The sequence below is a fragment of the Dipteris shenzhenensis genome, chromosome 28, assembly GCF_047967505.1.
Source record: "Dipteris shenzhenensis isolate YYH24624 ecotype China chromosome 28, Dip_SZ_1.0, whole genome shotgun sequence".
NCBI lineage: Eukaryota > Viridiplantae > Streptophyta > Polypodiopsida > Gleicheniales > Dipteridaceae > Dipteris > Dipteris shenzhenensis.
In genome coordinates, this window is record NC_141623.1 from 19,640,791 (window position 1) to 19,655,479 (window position 14,689).

The following is a 14,689-nucleotide window of genomic DNA, read 5'->3' on the forward strand; positions in this document are numbered from 1 at the left end:
CAATGCATTGAATACTCACTTTTCAAAAGATTCTTGCTCAAGGCGTGAAGACCATCACCTCTTGCCCTTACATTGGGTACGATTGGGTGGTGTATATTGAGACAAGATTGCTTCCCCATGCTACCTTTAGGGCTAAAATTATAGCAACCCATTGCCAAGCCATCATTGCAAAAATTTAGCCCCATGAAGGCTTGGCTTCTTCCATAGTAGTACTTAATGAGGTTTTGCAAGCTATTTCACCCAGTCTCATCAACCTGAGAATGTTTGGGTAGCGATAATGCTCCAGTATTACAAGGCTGAGCTAGAATGGTCAGATTTGTGGATGTTTTGCAGTTGCAATGCGAGCCATTTAGCCTTGGCCCTGCATGGAGCATCAAGGCTTTCCCGCTAGTGGCACTCAATCATTCCATAGTAGTACTTAATGAGTTCTTGCAAGCTATTTCACCGAGTCTCATCAACGTGAGAATGTTTGGGTAGCGATAATGCTCTGGCATTGCAAGGCTGGGAGGAGTGGAATTGGGATGCTGAGTTGGAGCGACAAAGCGAGCCATTGAGCCTTGGCCCAGCATGGAGAATCAAGGCGTTACTGCGAGTGGCGGTTGGTCAAAGTCACCAGCATGGGGGGGGAGCTCTAGTAGTGGAGACAAGGGGCATCTAAGATGAAGGAATAGATATGAAGGCAAAGCATCTGATGGGGGGGGGTTCTAAGATGCGATAGAATATAAAATATCAAGGCAAGGATTTTTTCCTCAAATTTGGGGTCTTCTTGTTGGCCAAAAGCTTGCCATTCAATTTTTCAAAGTGAACAGTGTGAGTTGACACATGAGAAGAGAGGAGCTTGGCGATGGCTTCTCGCCTCCTCAGTCCAAGTTCCTCCTCCATCTCCCCTGCTCACCCTCCTCGCTCCTCCCATTTCGATCGCCTGCCCCTTCCTTCTTCATTGCGAGTCCTCTCTCCTCCTCGCTTCCTCAGCCTCCGCACGCCTCCTCCCCTCAGGTTCTCCCTCTCACCCTTTCTGAATTCATCATCGCCTCGCAACATCGCCTCATCGCCCAACCGACCCTCTCCTTTGAACGGTCTCAATTAATCGTTATTTACGTTAGATTGTGGCTTTTATTGCGAGAAAGTATCGATTGGGTCCGCGACCTTGCGCGAGAGCTCGTACAGATCGAGCTGCGATCGACGCAGAGAGTACGAGTTCCATTCGAAGATACAGTTTTTCTTTTAGGTACTCGATAACAGCCCGCCCCCCATCGCTGAAGAAAGGGAAATACAATTGGCAACGGGAAAACCTTCTTGAGAATTGCTGGAGAAGCTTTCTCAGTAACTTCCGACGTCAGGTTGTCGTAATTTTGATGGCCTTTAGGCAGCGAAATTAGTGAAGATAATTTGCCGATCCGTGTTCATCGTTGTATGGTTTTCTTGTTTTTAATGAATTGTAAGTGCATCAGCTCAATAGTTTCGTGGCGATTCCCAAATTGGAAGGTTGTTTGTGATTTATTATTGCTGTTTCAAGAGGAACACTATTAGACGACTTCGTACCCGAGCCTCCTATTTATGCTTTTTGTATTTGCAGAAAACAGGCAAGCATTCGCTCAGCTTCAGTTGGAGATGTGCAAGAGAGTGAAACAGGAACGGATGCTGCAACCGAGTCTACACGTGGCTGGGAGAAATGGGTTGTCAAGGTTGAACAGGGGTGCAATATATTACTTACCGTAAGTTGGTTGTTTCAGCATGTCTCAGTATCTGAACGACGCTTTGATTTTTTGTGACTCAAATAATTGCTAGGACTCTGTGCTAGCCTCATTGTTGGTGAGCTTGTGAGGATGCATTTGATGATTTATTAAGCGGAAGTGTTGCAACATTGAACTTGTAACATAGAGGGCACCTTGGGTACATAAAGTATTTTGCTTGGTAAAGTCTTTATGCTATCTTGACTTTTTTGTTCTGGTTGCTTCTAACTCTATCTCTCTCTCCATTGTTGTTTTATTGGGAATCTCAGTTTGTAAGATTAGATATGTTTTAGATATGTGAACTTATGTCTTCATCATTGTCACCTACACCTACTTCTGGACAGTAATAACATAAGTTAAGGTGTCTTAGCGTCACCATGTGGGGTGGTTCTCACGAAATTGAGCCAAAAAGTGGGCATGTATCGTAGGAGTGTATGCAGCTTTCTGAGAATGATCTTCTTTAAAACAAGCTTATTTGGATTTGTTTATTGCACGTTTGCAGCAAAGATATGGAATCTTACTCTGGGCTTAGCAATGTGTACAATCAGATCTAGTAGTACTGATTGTATGTGAGGAAGCTGGGAAATTTAGTTGAAATATGAGTGTATGGGTTTTCTGGTGGACGCTGTGGCTTGTCTGCATACATTTTTGTGCTTTCTTGCTATGACATGTCCCATCTGCAGGCATGTGTTTATCCAGCCATCCAAGAAATGATCTGATTAGAGTTTAGTATTTTTTCACTGGTTTGAGTTTTGGGAATCAAGTTCCTTCTTTTTTGTGTGTGTAGTTGATAATTAGAGATACCTTGCATGTGTTAAGGTAAAGTGTAAGTTCTTGTCTAACCTTGTGCCCATCTTGTGTGAGCGCTTATGTGCCTGTGTGTCTCTGTATCTGTGTCTGTGTGAAGCATAGAGATAAGAAATAGTATCACATGCAACGGTTAATGATCGTGTAATGCGCAGTGAGACCTTCTCTAAACCTTTGTGCGAGGCGTATGCGTATGCACCATAAAGAGGAAGAGAGAGATCAGGGTTAGAGAGAGAGTGTAGAGAGTGTAGACGACAACAGATTTATACCCACTGAGGACCCAGGTCCCCATATAGTGAAGAATTTGCTTTATCCCCACTGAGGACCCGGGTCCCCAAATAGGGAAGAATTTGCTTTATACTTGGAGAACTACAAAAGATACAAATGACGCTCCTTTAGAGAGCGCGGGATGCAACTTTGAGGATGACCCTTTGACATTGAGAGCTGACCCACGAATGCCTGAGAAGCAACCCAATCTCAACGAAGCCAACGTTGCCCACAGGAAAGATGTGGACCACTGTGCAAGCCTATTGAAGAGGCTTGTGCTGTCCTCGGGCATGCAGCGCCTCCGTGAGTGAGAGAGATGAAGGGGAGATGGAAATCTTAGATATGGAGCTTGAGAGATCTATATGGAAGTTGAGAAGATGAAGCTAAAGAGCTGAAGATAGAACTGAGAAAGAGCTGAAAACTGTAAAAGAAAACTGTTGAAACAGGAACCCTAAACCTCTACTCCGAGCTGGGCTATGGTGCTGCATGGACACCTTCTTGGATCACCCTTAGGGACTGCTGAACTGATGGCTGTCTTGCAGGGGATGTTTGGAAGGGCTAAGGGCTGCACTAGGTTGGAGGAAGCAGGCTGAACTGAGGGGAACTGAATGAGGAAAGAGGGCAGCAGGCCCCCCTTTAGGAACTATCTTCACTTTGTTGATGAAGCCAGTTGTCACCTTGCCCCCAAGTGCAGGGGTGCATGTGACATTCCCTTCTTTGTAACTTGGCGGTAGTTGCATGGCCTCCGAGTAGTTTGCCAATATTTGTGGGAACATTGAAGAAAATTTCGTCTAGCCACACCGCTTCGTGGGTTCCTCGATCTCGAAACTTCGTGTAGAAGGCGCGGATCTGGCGTCCTTGACCCATGGTTTCCATTTGTGGAGGAGAATCTGCTCCCGCTCCATGAAGCTTGCATTGTCGATCACCTCGGGCTCTGCTCATCTGTAATAGCACTGAGTGCTAGGCCAATATACGGCTTTAACCATGCCACGTGAAACTTGAAAGACATTATGCATCATCCAATTGTCTAGTAATCACAGCTTCATAGAGATGTCATTGATCTTCTTAGTGATGGGGAATGGTCCGAAACTTCTGAAGGATAACTTAGGGCATCGCTTGCCCACCTATTTTAGCCTTTGCTTTATAATCCTCTGATAAACCCAATCACCCTATTTATAGTTGACATCTCGTCTGGACTTATTGGCTTGGCACGTGTACGCTGCTTGTGCTTTGGTGAGGCGGTCTTTAATTATGGTGAGGAGTGAAGAGAACCTCCTGTTGAAAGCTGCTTCATACGGGGTACGCCCAATACTTGAAGAGTAGGTATTGTTCAATATGGCCTGTACTACTAGAAGGTACTGCTCCCTCTTTGACTACACATTATGACAATATGATTTTAGTACATCAAAAGCCTACTGATTATATACCTCTGATTGCTTGTTGGTTTGCAGATGAAAAGCACTGGACATTTGGAGCTTGGTGCTAAAGTTCTCAACATAGCCCTCCATAATGTAAGGTGAATTTGGAATCTCTGTCCGTGGTAATGGTCCCATGGCAATCCTCCAATTGGCTACCATTACTTGATAAATAAGCGGGCTATGTCTTCTACGCTGGCCGTTTGCTTGCATGGAATAAACATACAAAATTTGCTAAAACGATCAACAATGATTAGACATTAATTGTTTTGCGTACATGCAGATGCGGGAAGGGGTCCCACAAAATCCATTGTGATGGCCTGGAAAGGACCTTCGAGGATCGGTAAGGGCTGAAGCAATCTTGCCGCTTTCTGATGGGACACTTTTACCTTTTCGCAGATTTGGCATCCCTGCACATAGCCAATAGTTCCCCCTACACACGAAAAATACCTTAAGCCAATTAAATTAGTAGGGAGAGGGGAGGAGTGTTATAAAGGGGAGTGGTATAAAGGTCCCAATTAACCCAAGGTTGTTTGGGAGATGAGGGTTATGCCAAGTGTCATCTGTTGTGAGAGGTTCTGGCGCCTTCCAGAGTTTTCGCAGCAGCTCGCGCAGGGTATAAGGGAGGGGTGGGAGGGCGAATCTGATTCGCTTAGAATAAGGACATGCTGCCATAGAACGGAGCCTGAAGATGGGGCAGAAGGTTGCAAAAAATGTGCAGACATGCTACAATTAAACGGAGCGTGAAGAGAGAGAAAGAGCTTACCATTACACACACGCCTATAACGCTAGCAATAGAAGTAGCTAAGGAGGACTTGGAGAGAACAAGCTCACCTAAGTGACCCACAAACATGATCAAAATTAGCTGAATAGTGGACTGCAAAACGAATGTTATGCTCAAGTTGAGGTAACATGACCTCGGAAGGGTCAGTGGACATTTTCCTTTAAAGGATCAATGTTTGTATTATATTTATTTGGGCTTCATGTAAATGGTCAAAAGGATTAATATCAAGGTCCTTGATGAGGGTGACAAGGCATTGACTAGATGGGTCTAAGGCTATGGGTCTTAAATGCATTTAGTGTGTGAAAACGCTTAGGGGCAATTGAATCAATTGATATCCCAAGAGAGGGGTAGAAAAGATGCATTTAAGAGGTACCCTAGAATGAAGACATGTGGCAGACTAGATCCATCTAGGGAATTGGGGCTTGTGGATTAGCATGCAAGAACTTTCACGTGCGATGGACTTGGGATAAGCTTGCTTCCACAAAGATTTGGCTGGGTGGAATGATCTCGTGCCTGCACCCGTGATGAGTAATAGACTTAGATTGCTGGTATCTGTGTATGTTTGTTGATTGTTATAAAAACATTCACACAGCCTGGAAATCTGTCAATTCAACCAATAGTGTGATCACTAGAACAATGAAATGTTAGCACTTAGCCTTGGTATGAGCCCTGAAGGTCAGGTCAACTCTATGAGTGGACTTCTTTGGTCAACCATATGGTTGACTTGGGGGCCATATAGGCCACCCTTTGTATTTTCATCTTATCCATTTGAGCAGTACTACGTTTTGCTCCTGCTTCTTGTTTGCTTCCCGCACTCCACGCCCGTTCCATTGCTTCTTGCACCCAATAGTGGTATCAGAGCAGGTTCTCTTGCTCCTACCTGCCTTCCCTTGTGCTCTCCCATTGGTCCTACATGCCATTTTGCTCCAGCGCAGTCCGGTGCCTCATTTCATTGCCAGAAATCTGTTTTTTGAGCAGGAAAACAGTCCAACGATTGTTTTTTGACCTTTTGAGGTTTGATTTCAATGTTTTTTGAAAATTTTGAGCTGCCCGCATACAAACAACCCTGTCCTGCACCATTTCGACCAGGGGAAAATTTTGTACGTACGGACCTGTACGGATGGGCGCGCGATGCCGCCAGGAATCTGTACGACTTGTCAGAAGTTGATTTCGAGCATTTTTGAACTGTTTTTGGAGGTTTTTTGCTCACATCTAGACTCTTTTCAGTCATTCGGGCCTTCCTCCATGTGCTCCAACCTGCTCTAGCACCATTTGGCTGGGATTTTCTCCCTCTTGATTAAGATCTGCCTAGTATAGTTGGATTTGAAGCTTTTCACCCTCTTTTATGTCATGTTTACACACATTGCAGTGACCTTGAGGTGCTTTTTCTCTAGAGATTGGGGCTTTTGTGTCACATTTGCAGATTTTGCAATGACATTTGCTCCTTTTGGTCGCATTTTGGAGCTTTTGCAATATTTGCCCTATTTTGACTTCATTTCCAATTCGACACTGGGGATTTTGGATCTATTGCTGATAGATTGCGGGATATTTTTAGATTTGGAGGTTATTTTGTCACATTTTCTTTATTTCAGCAAAATTTGGGACTTTTGGTCATTTGCCCCTAATTTGACAGTTTTGCCCTTCCAAAATTGGGGGTTTTGTCAATTTTGTTGAAATTTGTAGTGACATTGACTTGGTACAACCAATTTTGGGCATTTGGTAGACATTGACATGTAGGAACATTGACATTGGCTTGGAATTGCAGCACATTGAATCACATTTGCAACTTGCAGCATGATTTGGGGCTTTTCCCAATTTGCCCTCTTTTTGGCATATTTTCCCTTTCGGATTTTGAGGCTTTTGCCAGATTTGATGTCCATTGCAGTGACATTGCGTTTCGCTTCGCAAGTTACTTGCGGATCTTGATATCATTCAGCCTGCCGACTCTGCTACGATCTACACTGACAACCAGAGTGATTTGGTGGTTGCTAGAAACCTAGTGTTTCATGCATGCACAAAGCATATTGAAGTCTACTATCACGATGTTCGAGAGCAATTGTCTGGTGGAGACATCCAGTTGTCCTATGTTCCCACCAAGGACAACTTGGCAGATCTTTTCACGAAAGCTTTACCGCGGCCCAAGTTTGAGGCATTTCGACATTTTTTACGCTTGGCTCCTTTTGTTATGTGAGGGATTACTCTGTACATTTCATAGGTTGCTATATCCCTCTGGGACGAATATGTGCAACCATGATGTAATTTCCAGGTGTTCCTGAGATATTTCTAGGATACTTCAGCCATACCATGGAGGAGGGTTTGTTAGCACTTAGCCCTTGTATGAGCCTTGTAGGTCAGGTCAACTCTATAGAGTCGAGGCAATGGGTAGTGATTCGAGGTATATTGGCTTCTCATGATCCATGATTTGAGAATGTGCATCAATACATTTGTTTCATAAAACGAACTTACAAATTTTGGATTCATTTGTTCACTACAAGGTAAATCAGTACATTTGACACTGACCTTTTAAAATATGATTTATTCTTTCGTTTTGTGCATTGAATTGTGAAATCATGGACTACTGGTGTGATTCCAATGACATGGCATATGTAGCAAAAGATGCAACACAGTAAACAGTAAGCTCAATATCGTGCCATTATAACTAATAGCACGCAGTTAAGGGCTAATGAAACTAATTGAATGCGTGCAAAATCAATACATATTAAGGCATCACTAATCAATTGCGATTGTATTCAAACAAGTATTACTTATTTCCACCCAACCATGATGCAACCAATATTCAGACAAGCACCAATGATGGGCATGCATTCATGCACGCAGCACTACAGCAAAAGGATAACATGCAAGTTGATTTTCAAGTGAGCTGATAAGGCTGACAGGCCATTGCATGGGCCAAAAGAATAAGCCGCAGCACTTTCCCTCCAGGTAAATAGAAGGCGCTGCACATTGTTTGGTTGACCTATCTGGAGATGTGGAGCCATGTTGTGGCCATGCATTTTGCACGTAGTTTTTGATTCTTCATGCAAAGGATGAGCCTTCTTGCCGATGTTGTGTTAACAATGACTAGTCCTTGCCTTATGTAAGAGGACCTGTAATCGAAAGGCCCCCCATGATGATTTTGCCAACACTTTCTTTGTTCTTTTTCGTTGCTCTAATTGTTGAATAAAGCTTAATTTGTAAGATCCTAGAAGAAGAACATAAACAATTAAAAAAAGGATTTTTTTGGAGGTTGTGAGGTGTGAGTGGATATATTCTAGCGTTATGAAGATTTGTTCATGCGTACAAGATAAACCTGTAACAAAGCAGAGATGTATTGATCTGGGATTCTGGGTGTGACATTTTATGTAGGACATGGTAATCACTATTCTGGATGCTCTATATGCAGACAGACATTATGCAAGGTTTTATGTCTTGGAAACGATCGCAAGGGTGCCATATTTTGGTAAGATTGTGATCATCTACTACATAAGAAGGATGTTGGCATGCTTCAGGCTTAATTGTTTATAGGTGCTTGCCTTCATCTATTGGATGTATCTTTCCATAAGTAGTTGTATGATTGATGCTGCTGTGTTTGCATTTGTTCCAGCTTTTGTTTCAGTACTACATATGTACGAGAGTTTTGGCTGGTGGCGTCGTGCAGATTACCTTAAAGTGCATTTTGCAGAGAGCTGGAATGAGCTGCATCATCTTCTTGTTATGGAGGTCTTTTAAATACGCCTTTTCTCCTGTCATGAAGATTTGTCATTGGACCTGCATTACAAGGAGTTTGACGTTTGTATACAACTTACATATGGAGAGGGTTTCAGGCTTTAGGTGGAGATGAGAGATGGTTTGATCGATTTTTGGCTCAACACATTGCTGTTGCATACTATTTCTTGACAGCACTCATGTATACCATCAGCCCTCGAATGGCATGTGAGTAACATATATATTTTCCAGCTTTCTCCCTGCCTGGAAATACCCTTCCCGTTTTCCAGATTGAAATTGTGATATTAACTGTGTAAAGCAGCTTGCAGTAGGTTTTTGTTACACGGTGACGGAAAAAAGTTTCCTTGTTCCAAACATGATTGGGAGAGACTAATGAGCCTTCCCTGTTTGCAAAGTAGGAATTCTTGCTTTGTTGCTGTATGAAGGCTGAGTGTTTATGTTGTTGCATTTGCAGATCATTTCTCAGAATGTGTGGAAAAGCATGCTTACTCAACTTACGATAAATTCATCAAACAGCATGGGGGTGAGCTTTTCGACTGTGACTGTTGTAATTGTTAGTCTTGTGTTAACAGAGTTCCCGATTCTAGTGTAGGTTGATCTGAATTTTGTTTTGTGCAGAGGAATTGAAGAAACTGCCTGCACCTGAGGTTGCCATCAAGTACTACACAGAGGGAGATCTTTATATGTTTGGTAAGGTCATCTATTGATAATCCACTTTGAAAGATGTAGCATAGTTTTCAGTCAAATGTCTTTGGAATTGTTAATTGAAGGTTGAAATGAACACATACGGACTGAGCAAAACTGGAAGGGAGATCATCTGTGCAGGCTGTTATGCAACAATTTCAATCTGTGTCGTTCTGTAGTGGATGTGTGTGCATGCCTTGACTTTCTCTTTTTTGCAGATGAATTTCAAACGAGCCGAGTTCCTGATAGTAGAAGACCTAGAGTTGGTATACTATCTTGCTCATTGGAATTGTAGTGACATTATTGTATTATTGCAGTAATATGAGGACATGATATTTGTTTTCATGGAAATTGGAGAGTCGTTTTCTTGTCCACGTCAAGGGTAAAACCTTCAGAAAGCAGCTCTATAGTATTGTTGGAAAAGGGACGGTTTTAACAGGTAATTGAATTTATCTTCTGTATGTGGCAGACAACTTGTATGACGTCTTTGTAAACATTCGAGAGGATGAAGGGGAGCATTGTAAAACTATGCATGCTTGTCAGTTACCTGGGAATTTGCGCTCTCCCCATGCTTGTTCTCCAGACAAGACTACAATGGATGATGATGAAGGATGCGTTTTGCCTCCAGCTGAGTGTGCTGGTATTGTGGAGTGTATGACAACTTCAGCATCATTTGCTTCCCGAGCTCGGAAGCTAGGAATAGAGATTCCAGTCAAGCAATAATGCCAGCACTGGGGCTCTAGTAAGCCGAGATCTTTCCTTACTTTGTCCTGCTGTATTTGACCAATATTCTTAAATCAGGTGACAGCGTGGGACTACCAATGAATCTGGAAGTCACAGATACTTTTCGTATACATTAGTTCACCTGCTGGTCATTGCAAAGATGAAGTTATGGAACAGATTTGGTGCTTGAGATAGCTTTCTATGTGATTTCTACACTCTAGTATGAGTTATGATCTTATGTCGTATTGTTGTTAACCACTTGATCACGTTTATGAAAAGACGAGTTCTTTTTCCAGTCTTCATGTGTGTATCACGTTTAGCATAACTTTATGACCTAACATATACTGTGATGCTTTGCTCTCTTGGGCTTCCAATGACTCTGAATTATATGCTTGACAAACATTATGGTAAACTGAAAACATGGTTCCCTGACAGTTTTCATCACCGTAGCCCTCAAGTAGGGGTAGAGCTGACCTCCATAGTGCAACACCCCTTGCTCTCTAGTTCCTACTTTCCCGTTATCTCTTCTTTTTGCGTAAGGGAATTTGGTCGTTGCAGGTTGAAGCTCCACACAATTTCGTTCTCTGTTGGAGGTGCAGCTTGTGCTGTGTATGTATGGGGGGGCAGGCTCTTTGATTGCAGGCTGTTATGTACGCCATAGTTTTGGCCTGTCAATTGTTGGTTGCTGGCCAGTTTTTGTATCCATTGCTGCCTCTGTAGGACTTGCAAGATTTGTAAGCTGCTATGTACTACATTCGTTTGGGTGATTATTGATTGTTGGTTGCTGCCAGCACCTTGCACTTCATTTCTCAATATCCTTTCTGCAGCACGTATGCCTGCAACCAGGAAGTGGCTTGACTTCACTTTTCCATAAAACGAGCTTGCTTTTGAACCTGCCCTCATTATGAAGTCTTTGTGTGCATGTTTGTTGAGCTTTTATAGTCGTCTGCTTTTGATTCACTTCGCCCCCAGCCGCTCCTGAGAACATGGGGCTACGGAAAGTTTTATTAGGAGCGAACTACACATCCAAGTAGCTGGCTGGTTCTGAAATATGCAAATCTTCAGACTCCTCATTGCTGCCAGCCTTATGTTCTTTTCTTCAGACTGCTCATTGCTGCCAGCCTTATTTTCTTTTCTTCAGTTCATTGCCTGAAAGGTTTTTCTGGATGGCAGCTGATGCACTTTCCTTCAGCTAACAGGTCTGTGAAAGGCTTCCTGGCTCAGTCACAAGAAATGTTTCGTCGTTTCATCGTTCTGACATGTTTTGTTTGTTTTGTTTCGTTTCATCTTCTTGGACGAAACAGATCGGTTTCGTATTGATACTTAATATATACAAGAAGAGGGGCAAATAAGATATGCTATATTCAAGATTACAGTGAACAAAGAGGAATACAAGTCAAGAGATGTAAAAGGAAATTCAAAACAGATATACATTCTTCAAATTTATTTAAATTCAAGCTTTCAATCTCCTTTCTCAAGCTCGGATAGGTTTCGAAATAAAACTGAATATATACAAAGATAGGGGCAAATATGATATGCTATATTCAAGAATAGGGCCCCCCAGCGAGAAAAAACTCGCTATTAATTAATTTGTCTGTGTTTTTTTGTGGGGGGGGAAGGGGTGCACTTTGAAAAATTAAGCTAAGGCATTTCGCACGATTAATGTAAGGTAAGCATTCGAGTAGGGATTTTCGTTCCAGGTCATTCTGAGCGAGCTGCCGTCAGCGAGTATATGAGGGAGGGGGCGGGGGGCAATAGGGGTCGGGAAAGTCGAGGGAGGGGGAGGCAGAGATGGAGAGAGCGTGGTGAGTGGAGGTTTGAGGGGAGGAGGGAGGCTGAGCGAGGGAGAGGGGGGAGGGCTGAGCACAGGGAGAGGGGGGAGGGCTGAGCGCAAGGAGCAGAGGGGAGACCGGAGGGGGAGGGACTTCCTTTGCCATAGCCTTAGGCGCCATAGCAAGCACGGAGGGCTGGAAATGGAAGGACGGTGAAGATGATGGAAGCCTAGAAGAGCACGCAACACAGGAAACAACGCAGGAAACACAACTTTGATAATATGAGGTGGTTCATTAAAACAATAAGCTTATGTTAATTGAGGTCGAGGGAGTAATCAATAGTTTTGAATAGAGGAGCCATTAGGAGCAAAGATTATAGTAAGCAAAGAGAAATAAAATGAAGACATCTAACATCTTCCCAAGTAGAAAAAGGCGGAGCATCATCATAGTTCATCCAGCTCATCTTCTTCTTCTAGCTCTACCTCTTCATCCTCAACATCATCATCTTCTTCTGGATATTCAGAGCCAAAATATAAGAAGAAGAAGAAGAAGTTCGGCAAGAAGGCAAAGACTAAAGAATTCAAAGATGGTGGAAAGTTAGTGAGAATTGCCACTTAGTATGGCCAAGTTGAAAAAGCAATGCATTTCATAAGGCAGTTTGATGCTGCCTTTAGCCTAGAAAATTTCAATGAGTCCTCAAAGCTCCGTATGGTTGGTTTGCACTTAATCAATTCAGCCAGTGCATGGTGGATAGCTAAAACAACTAATTATGTAGCCCCTAGGAAATGGAAGGACTTCAAGAAAGCTTTTTATAAACAGTTTATTCCCAAACAGTTTCGGGATCATGTCCTCCTTGGTTGGGAGAGTATACATATGGAAGCACAAGATACAGTTGAATCTCACAACCAGAAATTTTGGGACTCATACTTACAGGTTTCGCCTCTTTTAAGAAAATTTCTGACAAGACTCAACTTAGGAAGTATCGGTAGGACTCACTCCAAAGATACAAGCCCAAGTGAACACTAAAGATATTAAATAAAATTCAGATCTTATGCATTCAACTAATGTGGCTAGTCTCGTGTACATGCAAGATCCTACTAGTGTGCCTTCACTACAGGCAGGGATACCGGGGGATAAAAAGCCAGCGACTCCCAAGTTTGAAACAAGAGATTTCCCAAGGTTTAGATGAGGGGATTTTAGCCTCAGAAGCTAAGGGGAAACCAGGTACAAAGGCCATATAAGGGAAGACCACAATTTACCTCTGAACAGATTGGAACTTTAAAGAAAGAGGGCAAATGGTTCAGATGCGGCAAAGAAGGGCATGTGCCTGCCCAATGCCCAGAAAAGCCTTCAACTCCGAAGGGAAAAGAGGTAAAGAATCCACGGGATATGCACAAGCCAATGGCAAGAAGAATTCTTGTATCTCTGTCGATTATCGCGCTCTTAATAAAATGACCATCAAGAATAGATTCCCTGTTTTGTGCATTGATGATGTGCTGGATCAGTTAAATGGGACTTTGGTTTTCAACAGGATAGAGTTAAAAGAGTGGCTATCACCAAGCGAGGAGACACCGTTCCACACTACTTTTGGCTTGTATGGATATCTGGTGATGCCTTTTGGATTGACTAATGCCCCAGCTACTTTCAATAGGATGATGGATCACATCTTCTGACCCTACAGATAGTTCACTGGTACCTTCTTTGATGACATAATTGTCTTTTCTAAGTCTGAAGAAGAGCATAAGGAACAACTTGCCATAGTATTTCAAGAGCTGAGAAATCACCAGCTCTATGCAAACAGCAAGAAAAGTGAACTCTTCCTGGAGGAGATCCATTACTTGGGGTATATAATATCCAAAGATAGGATACGGATGGATCCGGCAAAGATCCAAGCCATTCAGGAATGGCCAGAGCTAAAACTTGTGCATGAAGTCCGAAGTTTCCTAGGCGTGTATTCTTACTACATAAGATTTATCAGGCATTTTGCGGATATAGCCGCTCCACTCCATGATTGTACTAAGAAAAATGCAGCTTTCAAATGGGGAGTTCCTCAAAAGGCAGCCTTCACGACACTCAAAGAGAGGTTGACCACCAATCTTAATAGTTTCAGATTTGCATCAGTCATTCGAGGTGGATTGTGATGCTTGTGGCGAATGTGTTGGGGATGCATTGCATCAAAATGGTCATGTAGTGGCCTATGAGAGCGAGAGACAATAGTTTTTACGTGTCACTTTCTAAGCTTCTCAGTGTTAAAAGGGTATTTTTTCGGGGGGCGGGTGAAGACTGCCCTGCCTTCTGGAGGGTCATTATAAGTCTAAGTGTAAAGTAGCTCGATAAATATTTCCAATAACTTGTAAAAGGAAAATGATAGGTGTAAATTGAAAGGAAAGGAAAAGAGAAAAAGCAAGTGAAGTCGAAGGAATATGGGGCTGTTGGTAAACTGAAAGGAAAGGAAAGAGTGGACACAAACTCAGAATACTTGCATTACTTGCTTGTAGAATGAACAAGAGTGACGTCCTTAAGTAGGCACCTCATACATGCTCACTGACATCACGGATGACTTCAAAGCTCCACAATCATCTCCTCAATCTGCTCCTAGATTCTCTCAATCATCCTATGTGGCTGTTCACCACCTAACTGTGCTTGTGGGCACCTAACTGTGCCTCTAGCACTCCCACATAGAAACATAAGGTGTGCCTGAGGCATACACCTTGAGATATCCCAACAAACGCCCCCTCAAGGGAATGCCTCAGGCTATGTCAAGGATACATCTGGTCT

The 14,689-nt window shown here is 43.0% G+C and overlaps 1 protein-coding gene across 1 annotated transcript; it reads left to right on the forward strand.

Annotated features, from left to right (window-relative positions):
* Positions 1 to 737: 737 nt before the first annotated feature.
* Positions 738 to 10,338, forward strand: LOC147883283 (ubiquinol oxidase 4, chloroplastic/chromoplastic-like). The gene is made up of 9 exons (XM_087399559.1): positions 738 to 996; positions 1,577 to 1,715; positions 8,373 to 8,466; positions 8,611 to 8,726; positions 8,831 to 8,939; positions 9,187 to 9,255; positions 9,351 to 9,422; positions 9,635 to 9,682; positions 9,886 to 10,338. Exons 1-9 carry the CDS (start codon positions 845 to 847, stop codon positions 10,137 to 10,139), a joined length of 1,053 nt encoding a protein of 350 aa, XP_087255685.1. The 5' UTR covers positions 738 to 844; the 3' UTR covers positions 10,140 to 10,338.
* Positions 10,339 to 14,689: the final 4,351 nt, after the last annotated feature.